Below are 19238 nucleotides of genomic sequence, written 5' to 3' on the forward strand. Positions count from 1 at the left end.
TTCATACAAACTAATAATTTTCAACTTTGAGATAAATATGAAACCTACACCAAATATGAATCCTCCAATACAGCCTAGGTTAATTTGAATACTTCATCAGGCTTGTGTGATCTATTTTGATATTTCCCTCTCATTAGAAATACTTGGTGCTGAACAAAACAAAACAAAACAAACCCTTATATATTTTTCTTAATGGTTAGGCTGAAATCCTACAAGGTTGTAGGGTTGGTCTGCTTTCTGGAGGTTTTGTGAGGGAAAGGGTGTTGTTGCTTATTATAGTCAAATACTGGCTCTTTTGATAACAAAGTGAAGGTTAAAACAGGCTTCAACATGGAGCTTCTTACCAATAATCATTGTAGTGAATAGGTCTCTATATAAGAAATTAAACAGGAAAGGTTCATACCAGGCCTCAACTCCCACAACCGCAGTCACTATGTAGACAAAAGAAATAGTCTGGAAGGAAAATGCAGACAAAAGCATATAGAAGCATTAACGCTAGAAAGATCAGGAGTCATCATGCTTTATGCAGCATTAATCTAGTCAAATAGTTTTAGTAAGAGCAAGAAGTATGCTTATATTTGCTATGTGCCAAATCTTACCTTTAAAAATATGATATTTTCACTAACAATGCTATAAAATAACTAACTTCTAGACAATGCAAGCCACTAGCCATCATTTGGATCCCTTTAACAGCATCTCATAAACTGGTTAAGTTATAAGATGATCCAAGTTTATCCACCCAACCACTTCCTTCAACAAACACTCTAACTTCTGATTTCTTTACTGGAGGCTTCGGTGTAAATGGGCAAAATGGCAACACAAAAAGTTGGGATTCAAAGGCAGGGAGAGTTAATAGCAAGCCCATTAAAGTAAGAAGAAAGAAATCTCTCTACTCACCGAAAAGGTGGCAATGAACACAAAAAGCCAATCATTTAATTACATGTGCATATCTTTCTTTACAAAATCAAGAGTTCAAATGATTATTTAATAACATTAAGAAATTGTTAAATTATTGGTGTAATACTGGCATTGCAATTATGTTTTTTTAAAGGAAGCTCTTATCATTTAGAGATATATAGTAAAGTATCATATAATATTAGAAATTTCCTTTAAAATAATTGAGAAGGGCCGGGTGCAGTGGCTCACACCTGTAATACTAGCTCTTTGGGAGGCCAAGGCGGGCGGATCACTTGAGGTCAGGAGTTTGAGACTAGCCTGGCCAACATGGTGAAACCCCATCTTTACCAAAAATACAAAAATTAGCCGGGCATGGTAGTGGGCACCTATAATCCCAGCTACTTGGGAGGCTGAGGCAGGAGAATCGCTTGAACCCAGGAAGCAGAGGTTGCAGTGAGCCAAGATTATACCACTGCACTCCAGCCTGGGTGACAGAGTGAGACTCCATCTCAAGAACAAAAATAATACAAAACAAAACAAAAACAAATAAAATAATTGAGAAGAGGGCTGAGGGAGGGTATACATGAAACTAGACTGGCCATGTGTTGCTAACTGCTAAATCTAAGCAATGGGTACATTAGGGTTCACTATGCTATTCTCTCTACTTTTTCTCAACTATTCCCTCTACTTTACTGTTCACTATACTATTCTCTACTTTTTTGAAATTTTCCACAAATAAAAATAAAATAAAACATTTAAAGCACATATCAATTCTAATCAAAAAAACCTAGGAGCCATAAAGAACAATGACAAAAACTTTCCAAAAGTATCATGGCAATGTTGAAACTTTAAGGTATATACTTACCACCTGGCTAATGTCATATCCCCATGGCAGGAAAAGAATCCCTGTGTTATACTTTTCCCAGTGGGACAGGATGAAAGAAAACAAAACTACCCATAGTAGCAGATAAAGAACAAAAACACTGACACCAGTTGATCCTCTTCCAAAGATGGAATACACAGTTACAACAAAGTAAACACATGACCAACTATCCAGGCCATGGTCAAAAAGCTCCCCTAAGGGAGTGCTAGAATTGGTTCTCCGAGCTTGCTTTCCGTCTACACCATCTGCAACAAAAACAAACCACAGGAAAAGTTCAACATATGCATCAGGATGGAGAAAGTCTTCTTTAATAAACTAGAGGAAAAAACAAAACAAATCAGCATGTCAACATGGTGAAACCCCGTCTCTACTAAAAATACAAAAATTAGCTGGGCATGGTGGTATGTGCCTGTAATCCCAACTACCTGGGAGGCTGAGGCAGGAGAATTACTTGAACCCAGGAGATGGAGGTTGCAGTAAGCTGAGATCATGCCACTGCACTCCAGCTTGGATGACAGCATGAGACTCCATCTCAAAAAAAAAAGGAAAAAAGAGAAAGGAACAAAATATGATAATAAAGGTATGATATGTCACAAACCATAAAAGAGTACAGATAAGGGAAAGGTTCTCTTTAGGCTAAGATAAGCTAGAATGGCTTTTCAGGCAGGTGAAATCTGAGTAGAGAACATAAAGAATGAGTTGGATTTCAGCTGATAAGAGATAAAGAAGTAAGTCATTCCAAGAGGACGGAATGCCATCAGCAAAACACACCAGGGTGGAAAAGCACAAAGCCTGTTCAGAAAATGCCAAGTACTTTAGTTTGACTAGAAACTAGCATGTGAAAAGTGAAGTATACAAAAAGGTGAAAAAGGAGGTTTGAGCCAGTTTAAAAGTTTTAAGGAATATGGGGAGTTACTAAAGGTATCTGAATAGAGAAATGACAAGAATGAAAGCAAAGCTTCAGGAAGTAGCACCTGACAGTGTGAATGACAGGCTGGAGAGAGGGATGCTAATTAGTAGGCCTCAACTGAGATGAAATGCAGTGGGAATAAGAAGCTGGTAGTAGGTGAGACATCAAGGAAATAAAAATGACAAAATGCAGCAAAAGATGAGACATAAGGCCTAAGGACATGAAGAGAATCTCCAGTTTCTATTCTGGGTAACAAAAAGAGGAGTAGTGTTAATAGAAAAAAGGAAGTCAGAAGAAGCAACAAAACTGACAGATAAGATGCAGAGTTCAATTTTAGATACTGAAATTGAAGTGTTAGTGAGATATCCACATGGTAATGTCAAGGAACTCAATCCAAGGGTACTTATTAGGAACTCAACACAGATGAGGGATAAATATAAACATGGGAATCTTAACTTATACTGTAGAGTGAGAATCACAATTACCAAGGGAATGAGAAGAAAGAGAGTTTAGGATAAAGCACAGTGGAACACCTTCATTTTACAGGCAGAAACAGAGGTGCCTATTAGAGCCAGCCTGTCCCACTGAATTATATAATTCTTCCCCCAAAAGAAACAGTTTTATTAACTAAGTGCATTAGAATTAGACTAATTGTAAAAATTCATATTAAGGAATTAAAAACCCCTATACCTACTGTTAATCTTGCTCACTACAGTATATTCATTCCCCAGTACCTAGATAGGTCTGTGGCATAATATATTGTAGAAGACTATATGAAAAGATGAATCCCAAACTCCCTGTCCAAATACTATAGATTTCTCTTATTCAGCGTTGGGAAAGGTTTTGCCCTTAAGTAGCTAAAATATTCCCAGAAAGTCTTTTCTCATTATTTACTGGTTTAACAATTTCTCGTTTTCAATGTAACTCCTGTGCAGTTATTATAATACCGAATTCATGAACTATGTATTAAGTTTTATACATTTTCTCACTATACCCATTCCATCTCTACAAGTTTGAGGTCCAGATATGCTTCAGTTTTTTTTTTCCTTAAAAAGGTAATTCAGGGTATATATCATATATCATAAAAGACTCCCCAGTAGGACCTAGAGCAGCATCCCGTGATCAAACATATTAGTATTTCTGCAGCAAAATCTCATGAATAGAATAAAAATTATAAACTGCCTCACGTACATTCAAGACTGGTTTGCAACAATAGTTGCAAACCATAGTGTTGCAAACTATCATGTCAGGTCAGGGGTTTGCCAGAAAATTGTGGACCTAGAACAAGTAGATGGTACATCAAAAGGATCTTACGGCATGTTGTCAAAAGTCAGAGCTCACAGGCCACTCTCAACTTTTCCCTATTCCTCTCAGCAGTCCTTGGCAACCAAATCCTTCAGCAGCAATTAAAGACCTGCTCATCTTTAATAACAAATGTGCAAAAGCCCTGCCTAAATATGTAGCTTTTAACTAAGCTTTCCCCTAATTCTTCTAGACGCCACTGACTTCTTCCTACTCCAAACTCTTGCAGATCTGGTCAGCATGACATCTACCATATCAGCATTTAATCATGTAGCAGGTTATACTGGTTTTATGAGAATACGTCATTTTTATCAGAAAAGGTCTAAGCAACTTGAAGTCAGGGTCTGCTACTTTACATGTATTTAAAAACTATGTACTGAGTGTCTACAATACTCGGGATGCAGTAGAACAACATAGTACTCACTTTCACAAAACTTAGCATTTTAGTTAGAAAACAGAGATACTAAACAAGCAGGCAAGTAAACAGATAACATGTTACATGGTTTTAAGTGCTATGGAGAAAAATAAAGCAAGCAAGGAGCATAGAAGAATGAAGGACAAGCCATGCGGATAATCCCAATGAAAAGCATTCTTGGCAGAACAGACAGTATGGTCTAGCACAGTAGGCCTCCCTGACTACTCCCTCTACCATAAAAGAATTGATCACTTCCGGCTGGGCACGGTGACTCAAGCCTGTAATCCCAGCACTTTGGGAGGCCGAGGCAGGTGGATCACGAGGTTAAGAGATCAAGACCATCCTGGTCAACATGGTGAAATCCCGTCTCTACTACAAATACAAAACAAATTAGCTGGGCATGGTGGCGCGTGCCTGTAATCCCAGCTACTCGGGAGGCTGAGGCAGGAGAATTGCCTGAACCCAGGAGGCGGAGGTTGCGGTGAGCCGAGATCGCGCCATTGCACTCCAGCCTGGGTAACAAGAGCGAAACTCCGTCTCAAAAAAAAAAAAAAGAATTGATCACTTCCTTATTTGTTCTCCCACTGTGTTCTATTACTTTCCAAACTTAAGTGGAAATGATATCTTGTTCCAGAGTTTGCAAATATTTTTTAAAGGCCACATGATAAATATTTTTCACTTTGCAGGCCATACAGTCTTTGTTGCAACTATTCCACTGTGTCTTTATCACAGGAAAGCAGCCATAGACAATATATAAAGAATAGGTGTGTGCCAGTAAAACTTTACTAACAAAAATAGGCTACACACCAAATTTGGCCCACAAGAAGCGGTTTACCAACTCCTATCTTATTCTGTGAATCCCTCACAATGAAAGACAATATTTTTCATAGAGAAAGTCAAAACCATATTTATCAACTTGAACCGAATACTAATAAACCTAAGTTAAAATGAATTAAGCACAGGAGAAAATGTTATTTTAATAGGTGGCTATCCTTGCTGATTCACCAGTCACTGACTACAGTAAGTATTTACCAATTCCTTACCTAGAGTGTAGGCCACGAAGTTGAGGATGCCCACTACAATCCAAACCCAGTCAGGCACATGCTTGTGACCTGGTGCTGAAAAGGAAAGCAAGTAAGATTTTAATACAGTTTAACTAAGTAACAGTAGTTCTTACCATAGCATATACTGACAGTGAGAAATGTTGCTCTTTGTTAATTAGAAGTTAAAGTACTTCACAATATATTTTGAATCCAGAACTAGGTAAATAGTACCAGGAAACTGACAAAAGCAAAAAAGCAACTCCCCAGCCCCTCACAAAACAGCACTTATTTTGAGCTTTTAACATAACTCAAGACTGAGTATTCCACCTTTACTTGAAAATAAATAATTTTCATGTGCCTACAATGAAAAATAATATATTTTTGGAATTCAAAAACTAATTGCATTTAATCTAACCCTTGTTGTTATGATTATATTACAAACTTGTATTGAGCCTTTACCCTATCCTTTCTTATACTATTAATTAGCTAAACAAAAGACCTTCTGATTTGGGTATAGATAGATCAATTGAATGATCTGGGCATCAGAATCATTCTGATATATCAGGAGCTCACTTTTCCCCCTAAGACAAAACAACTGAGAATCAAAAAGTCTTGAGTGCTAGTCCTGGCTCTGTAATTAACCAGGGGTGTAACCTTGAATATATCATTTACTCTCTCCCACCTTGTATTTTCCAAATATATTGGGAAAAGATAGTTTATCTGGTCCTTCAACTTCTATGATTTGAAGAAATATATATAACATTTACATACGTTTGGTTCTTTTAATAACTAAGTAAATAATCTTAGAAAATAATATTTCTAGTTACAAAGATACATTCTTTAGGGTGTCCTGATGATTAAAATACATTAAAAAATTAATTTAAAAAATGTAATACCCGAATAATGTTTAATAAAATTTAAATCTTACTTATTATTCACATGTACTTTATGATCTTCTCATGCTTCAGAGTTGGCATTTCCAACTTCAATTACCATTTTATTACATGTACAGAAGCTATGACTAAAAGTTTCAGTAAAGTTCAGCATATATATAGTTTCAATATTCAGAATTTCTGTAATATCAGAAGTCTTGGCCAGGTACAGTGGCTCATGCCTGTAATCCTAGCACTTTGGGAGGCTGAGGCAGGCAGATCACCTGAGGTCAGGAGTTTGAGACCAGCCTGGCCAACATGGTGAGACCCCATCTCTACTAAAAATACAAAAATTAGCCAGGTGTGGTGGTGCATGCCTGTAATCCCAGCTACTCGGGAGGCTGAGGCAGGAGAAACACTTGAACCCGAGGCAGTGGTTGCAGTGAGCCAAGATTGCACCACTGCATTCCAGCCTGGGTGACAGAGCAAGACTCCAGCTCAAAAAAAAAAAAAAGAAAAAAACTCCTTAAGTGTTTGAAACTCCCAATTTTCCTACTAAAACAATGTTGTCAGTGGTACTCAGTTTCTCCAGGTCAGTCCAGAAAAGTCTGCTGAACTCACACACAGATGAATTCTAACACTAAGACTCCTGACTAAACCATTTCTAAGTATTACAATTGGAAAATAAATTATCTTAGGATGCAAAAAATGCCCATCTGTCTCCACCTTTCCATTCCTCTCAATGCAATCAACTCACTGAACAATAAAAACAAACCTTGTCTCCAACTATTCCCTCCTCATCCCAAATACACTCCCAATTCTCTCCTATGATCTGGGGCAGAAGCTGGGTGTGAAACAGAGTGAAGATAAAACGAGTAAGAGCGAAGATGTTGGAGCAGAGGATGGGAGCAGACTGACCACTGGCTCCAAAAGTGCCTCCTTCCTCTCTTCCCCAATAAGGGTTCAGACTTAGCAACAAATTCTTAAGGTCTAAGAATTGTTTTCAGAGGAAACTAGGAGTCATTAAAGTCAAGAAGGGACACAGAGCAGAAGGAAAGACGATCACATTTCCTTCAAAAGAAAGGGGATTTCTCTTTCATGACTAGAAAAGGAGAAGGGATATTCCTAGAACTGACAGGTATACTGAGCCCTGCTTGTATCTGTTTTTAGGCAAAGTTTTGAGTCTTAATTTTCCATCTTCATGTAAACCCAATTATTCTTTATCTGCCAAAACCTCACTGCTTTTTAGACAGCATGTCTAATTCAATAGGCAAGGTGATGCCATTATAATATCCAAAATTTTTTGGAAATACAAACATTTTAAGAGAACCAGAAAATAACCAACCACATTTCATTTTTCTCAACTCATTTTAAATTTTATATTAAAGTAATAGTCTTACCTGAAGCATAAAAGTCAGGATCAAAGTATGCCATTAGTAGAAAATTGAATACAACCAGCAGAAAGCCAGAAAAAGTTATCAGATTGGGAGCCAGCCAAGTAGGAAATATCTATTTTTGCAAAATAATTAAAAAATCATTAAAGTAGAAGAATCTCTGTCCAATATACTATAGCATGCAAATTAAAGTCATAATAAAAGTTATCAATTTGAAAGATCATATGCAGAAGTTACAGACTTTAATATGTAAACAATCATCTCCATTGCATTCTTTCTTCTATCCTCTATATTTATTTTAACTCTGTAATTAGCAAACTTCTATAATCATAACATTAAATCTACTTTAGAAATTTTTAAAAGACATTTTATTTTAAAAGGGTATAAACTTCAACAATAAGATAAATCAAAAGGAGGATGGGGACGGTAGTTTCTCTAGATATCTTCTTAAACTGAGAACTGCATTTATAATACTCCATAAAATAGGTTAAAATATTTAAAACTTATTGAAACAAAAAGTACATGCATATTAATTATCTTACCTTTACTATAGTGTTCCAAAATGGATGCATCACATACAGAGAAAGTGGATTGGTGTCCACAGCACTGTACTGTTAAAAAACGAAAGAAAATATTCAGAGTAAATCCTTGCCTACTAGTAAACAGATTAACAGTTCTCAAATGAAAATAATAGTAAAGCCAGGTGCAGTGGCATATGCATATAACCTAGCTACTCAAAAGGGTGAGGCCTAGGCCAGGTGCAGTGGCTCATGCTTGTAATCCCAGAACTTTGGGAGGCCAAGGGGGGCGGATGACCTGAGGTTGGTAGTTCAAGACCAGCCTGACCAACAGGGAGAAACCCTGTCTCTACTAAAAATACAAAATTAGCCGGGTATGGTCCCAGTTACTCAGGAGGCTGAAGCAGAAGAATCGCTTGAACCCAGGAGGTGGAGGCTGTGGTGAGCCGAGATCATGCCATTGCACTTCAGCCTGGGCAACAAGAGCAAAAACTCTGTCTCAGAAAAAAAAAAAAGGCTGGCCAGGCATGGTGGTTCAAGCCTGTAATCCCAGCACTTCAGGAGGCCAAGGCAGGCAGATTATGAGGTCAGGAGATGGAGACCATCCTGGCAAACACAGTGAAATGAATCTCTACTAAAAATACAAAAATTAGGCCGGGCGCGGTGGCTCAAGCCTGTAATCCCAGCACTTTGGGAGGCCGAGGCGGGTGGATCACGAGGTCAACAGATCGAGACCATCTTGGTCAACATGGTGAAACCCCGTCTCTACTAAAATTACAAAAAATTAGCTGGGCACGGTAGCGCGTGCCTGTAATCCCAGCTGCTCAGGAGGCTGAGGCAGGAGAATTGCCTGAACCCAGGAGGCGGAGACTGCGATGAGCCGAGATCGCGCCATTGCACTCCAGACTGGGTAACAAAAGCAAAACTCCGTCTCAAAAAAAAAAAAAAAAAAAAAAAAAAATACAAAAATTAGCCAGGCGTGGTGGTGGCTGCCCATAGTCTCAGCTATTGGGGAGGCTGAGGCAGGAGAATCGCTTGAACCCTGGCCGTGACCAGGCCACTGCACTCCAGCCTGGTGACAGAGCGAGACTCCGTCTTGGGGAAGAAAAAAAAAAAAAAAAAAAAGGCTGAGGCGTGAGGATCATTTGAGACCAGCCTGGGCAACATAGTGAGGTTCCATCTCCAAAAAAAAAAAAAAAAGAAAGAAAGAAAGAAAAAAAGGGAAAGAAAGTAGGAGAACAAAAATAATACAGGCTGGGCATGGTGGCTCACACCTATAATCCCAGCACTTTGGGAGGCCAAAGAAGGTGGATCACTTGAGGTCAGGAGTTCAAGACCCGCCTGGCCAACATGTTGAAACCCTGTCTCTACTAAAAATACAAAAATTAGCTGGACCATGGTGGCACATGCCTGTAATCCCAGCTACCTGGGAGGCTGAGGCAGGAGGATTGCTTGAACCTGGGAGGCAGAAATTGCAGTGAGCCAAAACCGTGCCACTGCACTTGAGCCTGGGCAACAGAGCAAGATTCAGTCTCAAAAAATGATAATAATACAAAAATAACCTGGAGAATACATCTATTTTATGATGTCCTCATCTGAGTGGCAAAAGTGGAATAGCAACATAAATGAGGCAAAGATTGTCAAGCACAGTCAGATATTGTTATGGGAGGAAGAACAGGTCACAGAGCAAGTCTAAAGATCAACCCCAAATCATGGAGTTAATCAGGGTTCTTTCATTGGTACATACTCATCCAGAGTCTAAATTGCCAGGATAATCTCTGACTCATCCTTTGCTCTCAATCACCTTCTACATTATGGTGTTTCAGCAGAGAAATTCATACTGCTTACATGTCCTCACTTATGCAGGACCAGTAAAATGCACGCTGCATGCATTCAAACACTGACCACACACCTTCTAAACCTCCTTCATTCCTCTCAACTTAGAGGAATCTGTTTCCTCTTGATACCATTACAATACACTTACTAGCTGTGTGACTTTGGGCAGGTTTCTTAATCTCTCTACCTTAGTTTCTTCACCTGTAAAATGAGGATGATAGTCCTTACCTTAAAGGATTGTCATAAGGATTAGATACGTGAAGTGCCCTACAGTAAGCACTATGCAAGTATTAGCTACTAAATTACATGTGTTTTGGCTACCAAAGGAATGACAAATCCCTGTATAGCAGGATCCTGGATTGCATAAACATGCAAAGGAAGACAAAATAGGTTAGGGTTGCATGATTAAAGAGCTTATTCCCCACTTATTGAGCTATTAATAAGAATGTAAAGGAAATTGTAAAAGACATACATAAACATGTAAAACTTTAAGGGTCATGTTGACAACTTATTCACTCTATGCACACATACATTGCTAGGTATGGGGAAGAAGGGATACAAAACTGGTAACAGACAAGTTTTGACCTAGGTAATATTAGCCTAGTTCAAACCCTCCTTGAGGGTTCACAATATTACTTGTGCAAATATTACCTAATTGATCCATCTGAAATTTACATGATATATACCAGTCACATGCTTGAAAAAGTTTTGCTTATATTTTCTATGTATGCTCAGTATGTATACAAAATAAGTACTAATCATTTGAGTATCTGATTTTTAAAAATCATAATTAAAGATCAAAATTTCTTTCTGAATAAGCTTTGTGAATATGCAAGAAATAACATCAGTGTTTCAAGACTTTAAAGTGTAATGGAACAAAGAAGTAAATAAATTGAAAATGTTTAAAATACTGTCATCTAGGTCTAGTTTAGTATACCAGCGGTTGGAGAGATTTTTCTGTAAAGGGCTAGATAGTAAATATTTTAGGCTTTGCAGGCCATATGATCTTTGTAACAAATACACAACACTTGAAACAGGAAAGCAGTCACAGAAAATATGTAAACAAATGAGCATGGCTGTGTTTTAATAAAACTTTATTCACAAAAACAGGCAGACTGGGGGCTTCAGTTTGACAACCCCAACTTCAGACAATCCAATTTGTTGTTAAACCAACACAAACATGGTCTAGGGCAAAAGGAGCATTTCAAGTGGTATATGAGTAGGAAGCAGAACATGACTATAAACCCCTCTTCCTTGATAACTTTTGCTGCTCAAGATACTATCAATTCCTGGGACAACAAAATCATACTGCAGTCATCTGAATCCCCTTCAGGCCTGTCTCATATGGACTGCAAAGCCATCTTTCTCTATGCTAATATGAGGTTGACTACTGGAACGTAGGTGTGACAGTCACTGCATCTACTGTTTTAACATTTCATCTTGCTAAAGGTCAACTCATTTCTACCCTCTCCAGATTTCTTCCGATCTTGGTTTAGTTATCCAAGGAAACAACTATTCCTCCCAAAACTCTCAGCATATAAATCTGGTCATGCTAATAATGCTTTCACTTACGTCTCTATAAAAATGCCAGTTAAGGTAGACCTAAACATTTCCCTCAAGACTGCTATTACAGGCCAGGCATTGTGGCTCATGCTTGTAATCCCAGTGCCTTGGAAGGCTGAAGTGGGTGGGGCAGGGAGGGTCCCTTCAGCCCTGGGGTTTGAGACCAGCCTGGGCTACAAGAGGTTTTTTAAAAACTAGCTGGATGTGGTGGCATGTTCCTTCAGTACTAGCTTCTCAGGAGACTAAGGCAGAAAGACAGTTTGAGCCCAGTTCAGTGCTGCAGTGAGCTGTAACTGCACTACTACACTCCAGCCTGAGCAACAACAGAGCAAGACACTGTATGGTGTTTTTTTTTTTTAAAGATTGCCTATTCCAACATTTAACAATTATTTGGGTATAGAATTCTGAATTGTCATCCACAGCAATTATGTCTATTTTACCCACTTCATGGAAGTCTCTGTGAAAGTCAGTTACCTTAAATAACATTTTCTCAACTATTAGAGAGTTTCAAAACTTTGTAGAACTTCAAGTCAGGAAATAAAGCAGAGTTCATTTTCCATTCATCCATTCATTCAGTGAGTCAAGAAATACTTGACTGAGTGTCTATGATGTTGCCAGGGGCTGTGCTAGACCACTGGGAAGAAAACGGCGATCAAGACCAATGTTTCCTATGTTCACCAAGTCTATAGTCTAGTGTGAGACCAATGGTAAGCAGGAAAACAAGTAAATAATCACAACTTGCGTGTAATCTCAACTACTTGGGAGAATGAGGCAGGAGGATCCCTTGATGCCAGGAATTCAAGACCAGCCTGAGAATATTAGTCTGTTTTCACGCTACTGATAAAGACATACTCGAGACTAGGTTATTTACTTATGTAATTATGTATGTATGTATGCATTTTTTTGAGAAAGAGTCTCGCTCTGTAGACAAAGCTAGAGTGCAATGGCACAATCTCGGCTCACTGCAATTGCTGCCTCCCAGGTTCAAGCAATTCTGCCTCAGTCTCCCAAGTAGCTGGGATTACAGGTGCACACCATGATGGCCTGGCTAATTTTTGCATTTTTAATAGAGACAGAGTTTCACCACGTTGGCCAGGGTGGTCTCGAACTCCCAGCCTCAAGGGATCCACCCGCCTTGGACTCCCAAAATGCTGCGATTACAGGTGTGAGCCATGGGGCCCCGCTGAGACTGGGTAATTTACAAAGAAAAAGAGGTTTAATGGACTCACAGTTCCATGTAGCTGGAGAGACCTCACAATCATGGTGGAAGGCGGAAGGTGAAAGGCACGTCTTACATGGCGACAGGCAAATACAATGAGAGCCAAGTGAAAGGGGTTTCCCCTTAAAACTATTAGATCTTCATGACACTTATTCACCACCATAAGAACAGTACGGGGGAAACCACCCCCATGATTCAATTGTCTCCCACCAGGTCCCTCCTACAATTCATGGGAATTATGGCAGCTACAATTCAAGATGAAATTTGGGTGGAGACACACCCAAAGCAGATTGGCAACAAAGCAAGACACCCCTCCCCACGCCCCTTAAAAAGTAACCCAGGTACACAGTTTGTAATAAATACTATGAAGGGAACTATCAGAATATTATGTAAGAAGAGGACAGGCAGACAGACACACAAGGAAAAAGGCCATATAAAGAGAGAGGGCAAGATTGGAGTTACACTGCCACAAGCCCAGGCAGGCCACTAGAAGCTGAAAGAGGCAAAGAAGGATTCTCGCCTAGAGCTTTTGGAGGGTGTGTGGTTCTGCCAATACCTTGATTTTCTACACTTCTAGCCTCCATAACTATGAAATAATTAACATTCCTCTGTTTAAAGCCACTCGGTGTGTGGTAATTTTTATGGCAGCCTTAGGAAGCTAGTAAAGATGGTGACCTGCTCCCAAAAAAAGAAGAGAACAAGTGGAGCAAGAAGTGTGCCTAGTCAGAGTGGTCAGAGACAGCTTCTAGAAAGGGAAATTTAAGCTGAGTCCTAGATGAGAAGGCAGTCAGGTAAAGAATGTATGAGACATAATAGTGAGTGAAAGGCAGATGCTAAAGACAATGTGCTTTCATAGATTCCACTTATATGAAGTTCAAAAAACAGAACTGATTTATGGCAAAAGAGGTCATAACAGTAGTGTGTTGAGAGGGACTGATAAAGACTTTCTGAGGCACTAGAACTAATTCTGTACCTTGAGCTGGGTGGTGGTTACACGTGTGTGTGTATATATATATATATATGTGTGTGTGTGTGTGTGTGTAATAATGCATTAAATTATACACTTAAGATCTTAATGTATTATGATATTTATATGTGATGTATACCTAAAAAGGAAAAAAGAGAGAGAATAAAGACTATATGTATGACTCTCGTGTATGCATGTGGTGGGGGGAGGTAATACATGCCAAGAAACACCTTTGAGGCAGAGAGAACAATGACATATACAAAGACCACCAACAGGTAAGCATTAGAAATGCTGAAGGAAGGCCAATCTATATGAAATGAGACTGGAGAGCTGGGTAGACACCACCTGGCAGGACCACAGGAGTTGGATTTTATTCTAAGCACAACATATATCCTGATTTACACGTTTAAAAGACCATTCTGATTATGGTGTAGAAAATGGACTTGAAGAGGATTAAGTACAAACTAGAGACCAGTTAGAAACAATTATAATTTATCAGGCAAGTGACACTTGGTTCAGTCTAGGAGCAGTACAATGACTCGTAGAATACTTTCTAAATATGCTGTGAAGTGTCAATTTCTGAGGATATTAGAAATAAATCCCCCCTTAATTTAAGAAGGAAATTGGCTCTAACATAAGGAAAACTATGAAACCACCTCCTTGGACCTAGAAGTTATCCTTTATACATGTATTTCAATCCCTTCTATGTACTAATAAGAAAACCGAACTGACACATCTTTGCACTAAACACTGAGCTCTGGCAACTTGTTAAAAACACTGAGTCCCTTGCCCCGGGTAATGCTCTACTATCTATTAACCAGGCATGATAGTGCACGCCTGTAGTCCCAGCTACTCAGGAGGCTGAAGTGGGAGGATGGCTTGAACCCAGGAGCTTGCGGCTGCAATGAGCTATGACATGTCACTGTACTTCAGCCTGGGCAACAGAGGGAGATCTTATCTCTAATTAAAACAAAACATCACTAAACTTAAAATGTAAAAACTTAAAATGTAAAATGTTAAAATTTATCCTGTGGGAAAGGATAAATTAACCCTAGGACAGAAATAAAAAGTTTCTTAATGCACTTTTAATCAATACAAGACTTGAGGCCAGGAATGCTGGCTCGGCCTGGCAAGGCGGCTCATGCCTATAATGCCAGCACCTTGGGAAGCTGAGATGGGCAGACAGCTTGAGCCCATAACTTTGAGACCAGCCTGGGCAATATGGAGAAACCCCGACTCTACAAAATAATACAAAAATGAGTCAGGTATGGTGGCGCACGCCTGTAACATCATCTACTTGAGAGGTTGAGGTGGGAGGATCACCTGAGCCTGGGGAGGCTGATGCTGCAGTGAGCTGGCATTATGCCACTGCACTGCAGCCTGGGCAAAAGAGTAGACATCATCTCAAAAAAAAAAAAAAAAAGAGAGAGACTTGAAGAACTACACCCACAGAGAACATGACTCACTGAGCAAGGAGATCTAATTTCAGTGAATATTGTCATTTATATCTAACAAGTCGGAGAGAAAGGGAGAGAGTAGGAGACTGGAGAATCAGAGCAGTACAAGCAAGTCATGATGACAAACAGGTTTGCTTGCTAGACTTTAAGTAAGCTGGGCCAGGCACAGTGGCTCACGCCTGTTATCCCAGCACTTTGGGAGGCTGAGGTGGGCCTCCGTCTTAAAAAAAAAAAAAAAAAAAAGTAAGCTCTAAAAAGATGAGAAGATAAGGCAAAAGGAAGGGTCATTTAGTGAAGGAACCTGAAATCTTTGCTGAGGAATTTGGATATCAAACAAATGGAAGCCACTGCAGACTCTTAAATAGGAGGCAGTATTTGAGAAAATTTATTTATTGCCTCTTGTGCTATTACATATCATTAAAAAGATGAAGAAATCTGAAGCCAAAGACTATCTGTGGGACCCAAGCTAGACAGACTCCTCATTACTCTTTCCGACTGTCCATTAAGTTGCCTTTCTTAACTTCCTATCTGTAAATAGTTTATCTTGGTATAACCTCCAGGAATGTGTGTAAGTATGGAGATATGTTATATGCTAGCCAATGTTCATCTGTGTAGGAAATCACAAATGTCAAGTTTTATTTTTTATTTACTCAACACTTATACAGCACCACATGCCAGGCACTTTATAACTATTAACTCATTCAGTTTTCAGAATTATCCTGTGGAATAGGTACTACTACTCCATTTCACAGTTGAGGAAACCTGGCTAGAGAGATTAAGTTACCTGCTAAGTATGACACAGGTGGGTGCCATCACGTCCAGCTAATTTTTGTATTTTTAGTAAGGACGGGGTTTTACCATGTTGGCCAGGATGGTCTCGATCTCTTGACCTTGTGATCCTCCCACCTTGGCCTCCCAGAGTGCTGGGATTACAGGCATGAGCCACTGTGCCCGGCCTATTAAATTTATTTTCGACTACAATAGGTTTATCAGAAACAGAAACCCAACATAAATGGAACAGCATCTCTCTCTGTATATATATATATATGATCTATCTATTTATAGACAGATAGATATTCATCTTTCTAGACTGAGCTTTGCCTTCACCTCCATCCCCTGAAGGTTTTCTCAGCTCTAGCTACCAATCCCTGGAAGCTGCCTCCTCTCCTCTTCCACAGCACCCAGCACTTGCCTAACTGGACTTATTAACTATTTATAACCATTCATTTACATGTTCACATGCCACCAAACCAAGTTCTCTGAAGACAAGAATTTCAACTAAGCTTAATTTTGCAGCCCTAATGCTATGCCTAACACTGAGTAGACCCTCAATAAATGCTTGTTGAATAAACAAAATCAAATTGTATGATGGCCAGGCATGGTGGCTCCCACCTATAATCCCATCACTTTGTGAAGCCAAGGGAGGAAGATCACCTGAGGAATTCAAGGCTGCAGTAAGCGATGATCACATCACTGCATTCTAGCCTGGGCAACAAAGCAAGACCCTTTCTCTAAAAAAAGATAAGAGTAAACATAATTTTTTATAAAATCTTAAGGAACTGGTAAGGGTAAAGGCCAGATTCTGGTTCTTTAGCATTGCCACTAAGATGCAAACACCCAGATGAGGTGAGGTGGCTCACACCTGTAATCCCACCACTTTGGGAGGTGGGCAGATCATGAAGTCAGATCATCATTCCAGTTAACACAGTGAAATCCCGTCTCTACTAAAATACACACACACACACACACACACAAAAGCCAGGTGTGGTGGCACTCGCCTGTGGTACCAGCTACTCAAGAAGCTAAGGCAGGAGGCAGAGGCTGCAGTGAGCCAAGAATGCGCCACTGCACTCCAGCTTGGGCAACAGAGCAAGACTCTGTCTCCAAAAAAAAAAAAGATGCAAACACAGTCCCTCTTTACCACCTCTTAATTGTAATACTAATAAATTCACAACTATCATGATTCCTATAATCGGGCTGTAGTTGTTGAAAGCCAAGTTAATTATCGTAGTAGCAGAAACTAATTCATCATGAAACCATATATATATACATTTACATACACACACTTTTTTTTTTTTGAGTCAGGGTCTTTCTCTGTTGCTCAGGCTGAAGCACAGTGGCACAATCATAGCTCACTGCAGCCCAACTTCCAGACTCAAGTGATCCTCCCACCTCAGCCTCCCAAGTAGCTAGACCATGGGCACATGCTACCATGTCTGGCTAACTTTTTTTTTTTTTTTTTTTGGTAGAGATGAAGTCTCACTATGTTGCCCAGACTGGTCTCAGATCTCCTATCCTCAAGCCATCCTTCCACCTCAGCCTCCAGAAGTGCTGGGATTATAGGCACAAGCCACTGTGCCCAAATTACCTTATTGAAACCAAACAAGTTATTTCACAGAACACTTCCTCCCTGAGGCAAAATGATACAATTTGAAAGCAGCTGCTACACTATCAGTTAAAACTATGGCTTCCCAAGGTTAGATGAGCAAACTAGGACCAAAAAAAAAAAAAACCCTTGTAGTTTCACCCTTAGATAAGTGGGGAAAATCCCTCAACTATAAAGACCTGTCCAAGGGCCGGACTGGTGGCTCACATCTGTAATCCCAGCACTTTGGGAGGCCAAGGTGGGCGGATCTCCTGAGGTCAGGAGTGAGAGACCAGACTGGCAACATGGTGAAATCCCGTTTCAATTAAAAATACAAAAATTAGCCAGGCATGGTGGCGGGCGCCTGTAATCCCAGCTACTCCAGAGGCTGAGGAAGGAGAACTGCTTGGACCCTGGAGGCAGAAGTTGCAGACCAAGACTGTGCCATTGCACAGTTACTCTGTAACTGCTGTGCCTAGGAGACAGGAGTGAAACTCCATCACAATTTAAACAAAAACAACAACAACAAAAAAAAAAAAACCTGTCTAAAACAAAGGATGGGTAGAGAGCAAAAATAAGGTTGAAATCCTTCAGTATAATTCTCTGAAGTTATGTTAGTCAATGAGCAACAGAGAACAAAGGTAGTTAAACTGGATATCTTCACATTTAAAATACAAAAGCATCCTTCCAATATCCAGACATAGAGCTCCTTTTTTTTTTAATCCATACTTCCAAAATGGTTTATATTCTTCTACACTCTCATTCCTTCTACATTCTCATTCCTTCTATATTGATTTAGCACTTACTCTGTTCATGTTAGTGTGCTAGACTTTAGACATGTTACTAAAGAAAAAAAAAGTCAACTACAGGACCTGCCCTCCTAAAGCTCATGTCCTAAAAGAGAAAGCAGGCACTCAATTAATATTCAACTAACTGTTTAAAACAATTGTGTTAAGAAACACAATGGAGAATACAAGTGTTAATAAGTAACACAGAATTCATCCCATGCTCTTCTGTACCAAAAATCAATTGTTTTGTAGCTTCTTGCTACAGAAACTCCACGTGTGCACCCCTTTCAGCAGTTACTCTGTAAAACTGTCAGGTTTCCAACTGCAGCTCTCAGATACACCTCTAGGGAAGATGAAGAAATTAAACTACTTCGAAAGTAATTTCTCCACCAGCTGCTTTTGTAGTATCAGTTTTTCTTTACATCTCTCTTATAAAGCATCACATAAGGGAATACGAAAATCTCTTTTGAGTGTTTTGAATCTTTACCCATTAATGAGGAAAAAACATTTTTTAAAATAAGCATTTATAAAGCACTTACTATCTGAAGACAACACAAGGTAACACAATGACAGGAAGAAAAGATCTGTGCGTGAGATTCACATTCTAGCAAAACAGATCACATGGATTTTTTCCTTTGTATACCACTGCATTCATAATTTTAACATGAATGCAGTATTGAGTAAAGAACTCTCCACTAGAAGAATATTTAGGTTACAAATGTGGGTGCTTTTTTCCCCAAGGAAGTCTCATTATAACTAAAATAACATCCACAAACTATTTTAGTGAACATTGGACGCTTGCTAAATCG

At 39.3% G+C, this 19238-nt stretch overlaps 1 protein-coding gene across 4 annotated transcripts in view; it reads right to left on the bottom strand.

The window, feature by feature from the left end:
- The window catches only part of SELENOI (selenoprotein I), a 37710-nt gene that overhangs the window by 16679 nt on the left and 1793 nt on the right, over positions 1-19238 (bottom strand). For 2 of the 4 annotated variants that reach the window (XM_054244392.2, XM_078349714.1), the window contains exons 2-6: positions 8259-8327; positions 7723-7831; positions 5451-5525; positions 1763-2025; positions 404-453 (exon numbers count right to left, since the gene is read on the bottom strand). In XM_054244392.2, coding sequence (XP_054100367.1) covers positions 404-453; positions 1763-2025; positions 5451-5525; positions 7723-7831; positions 8259-8327 — 566 coding nt within the window. Of the gene's footprint in view, positions 1-344; positions 454-1762; positions 2026-5450; positions 5526-7722; positions 7832-8258; positions 8328-19238 lie in introns of all 4 variants that reach the window. The other 2 variants (XM_035273608.3, XM_035273607.3) reach the window with 1 other exon arrangement.

The sequence above is a fragment of the Callithrix jacchus genome, chromosome 14 (assembly GCF_049354715.1).
Source record: "Callithrix jacchus isolate 240 chromosome 14, calJac240_pri, whole genome shotgun sequence".
Lineage (NCBI taxonomy): Eukaryota > Metazoa > Chordata > Mammalia > Primates > Cebidae > Callithrix > Callithrix jacchus.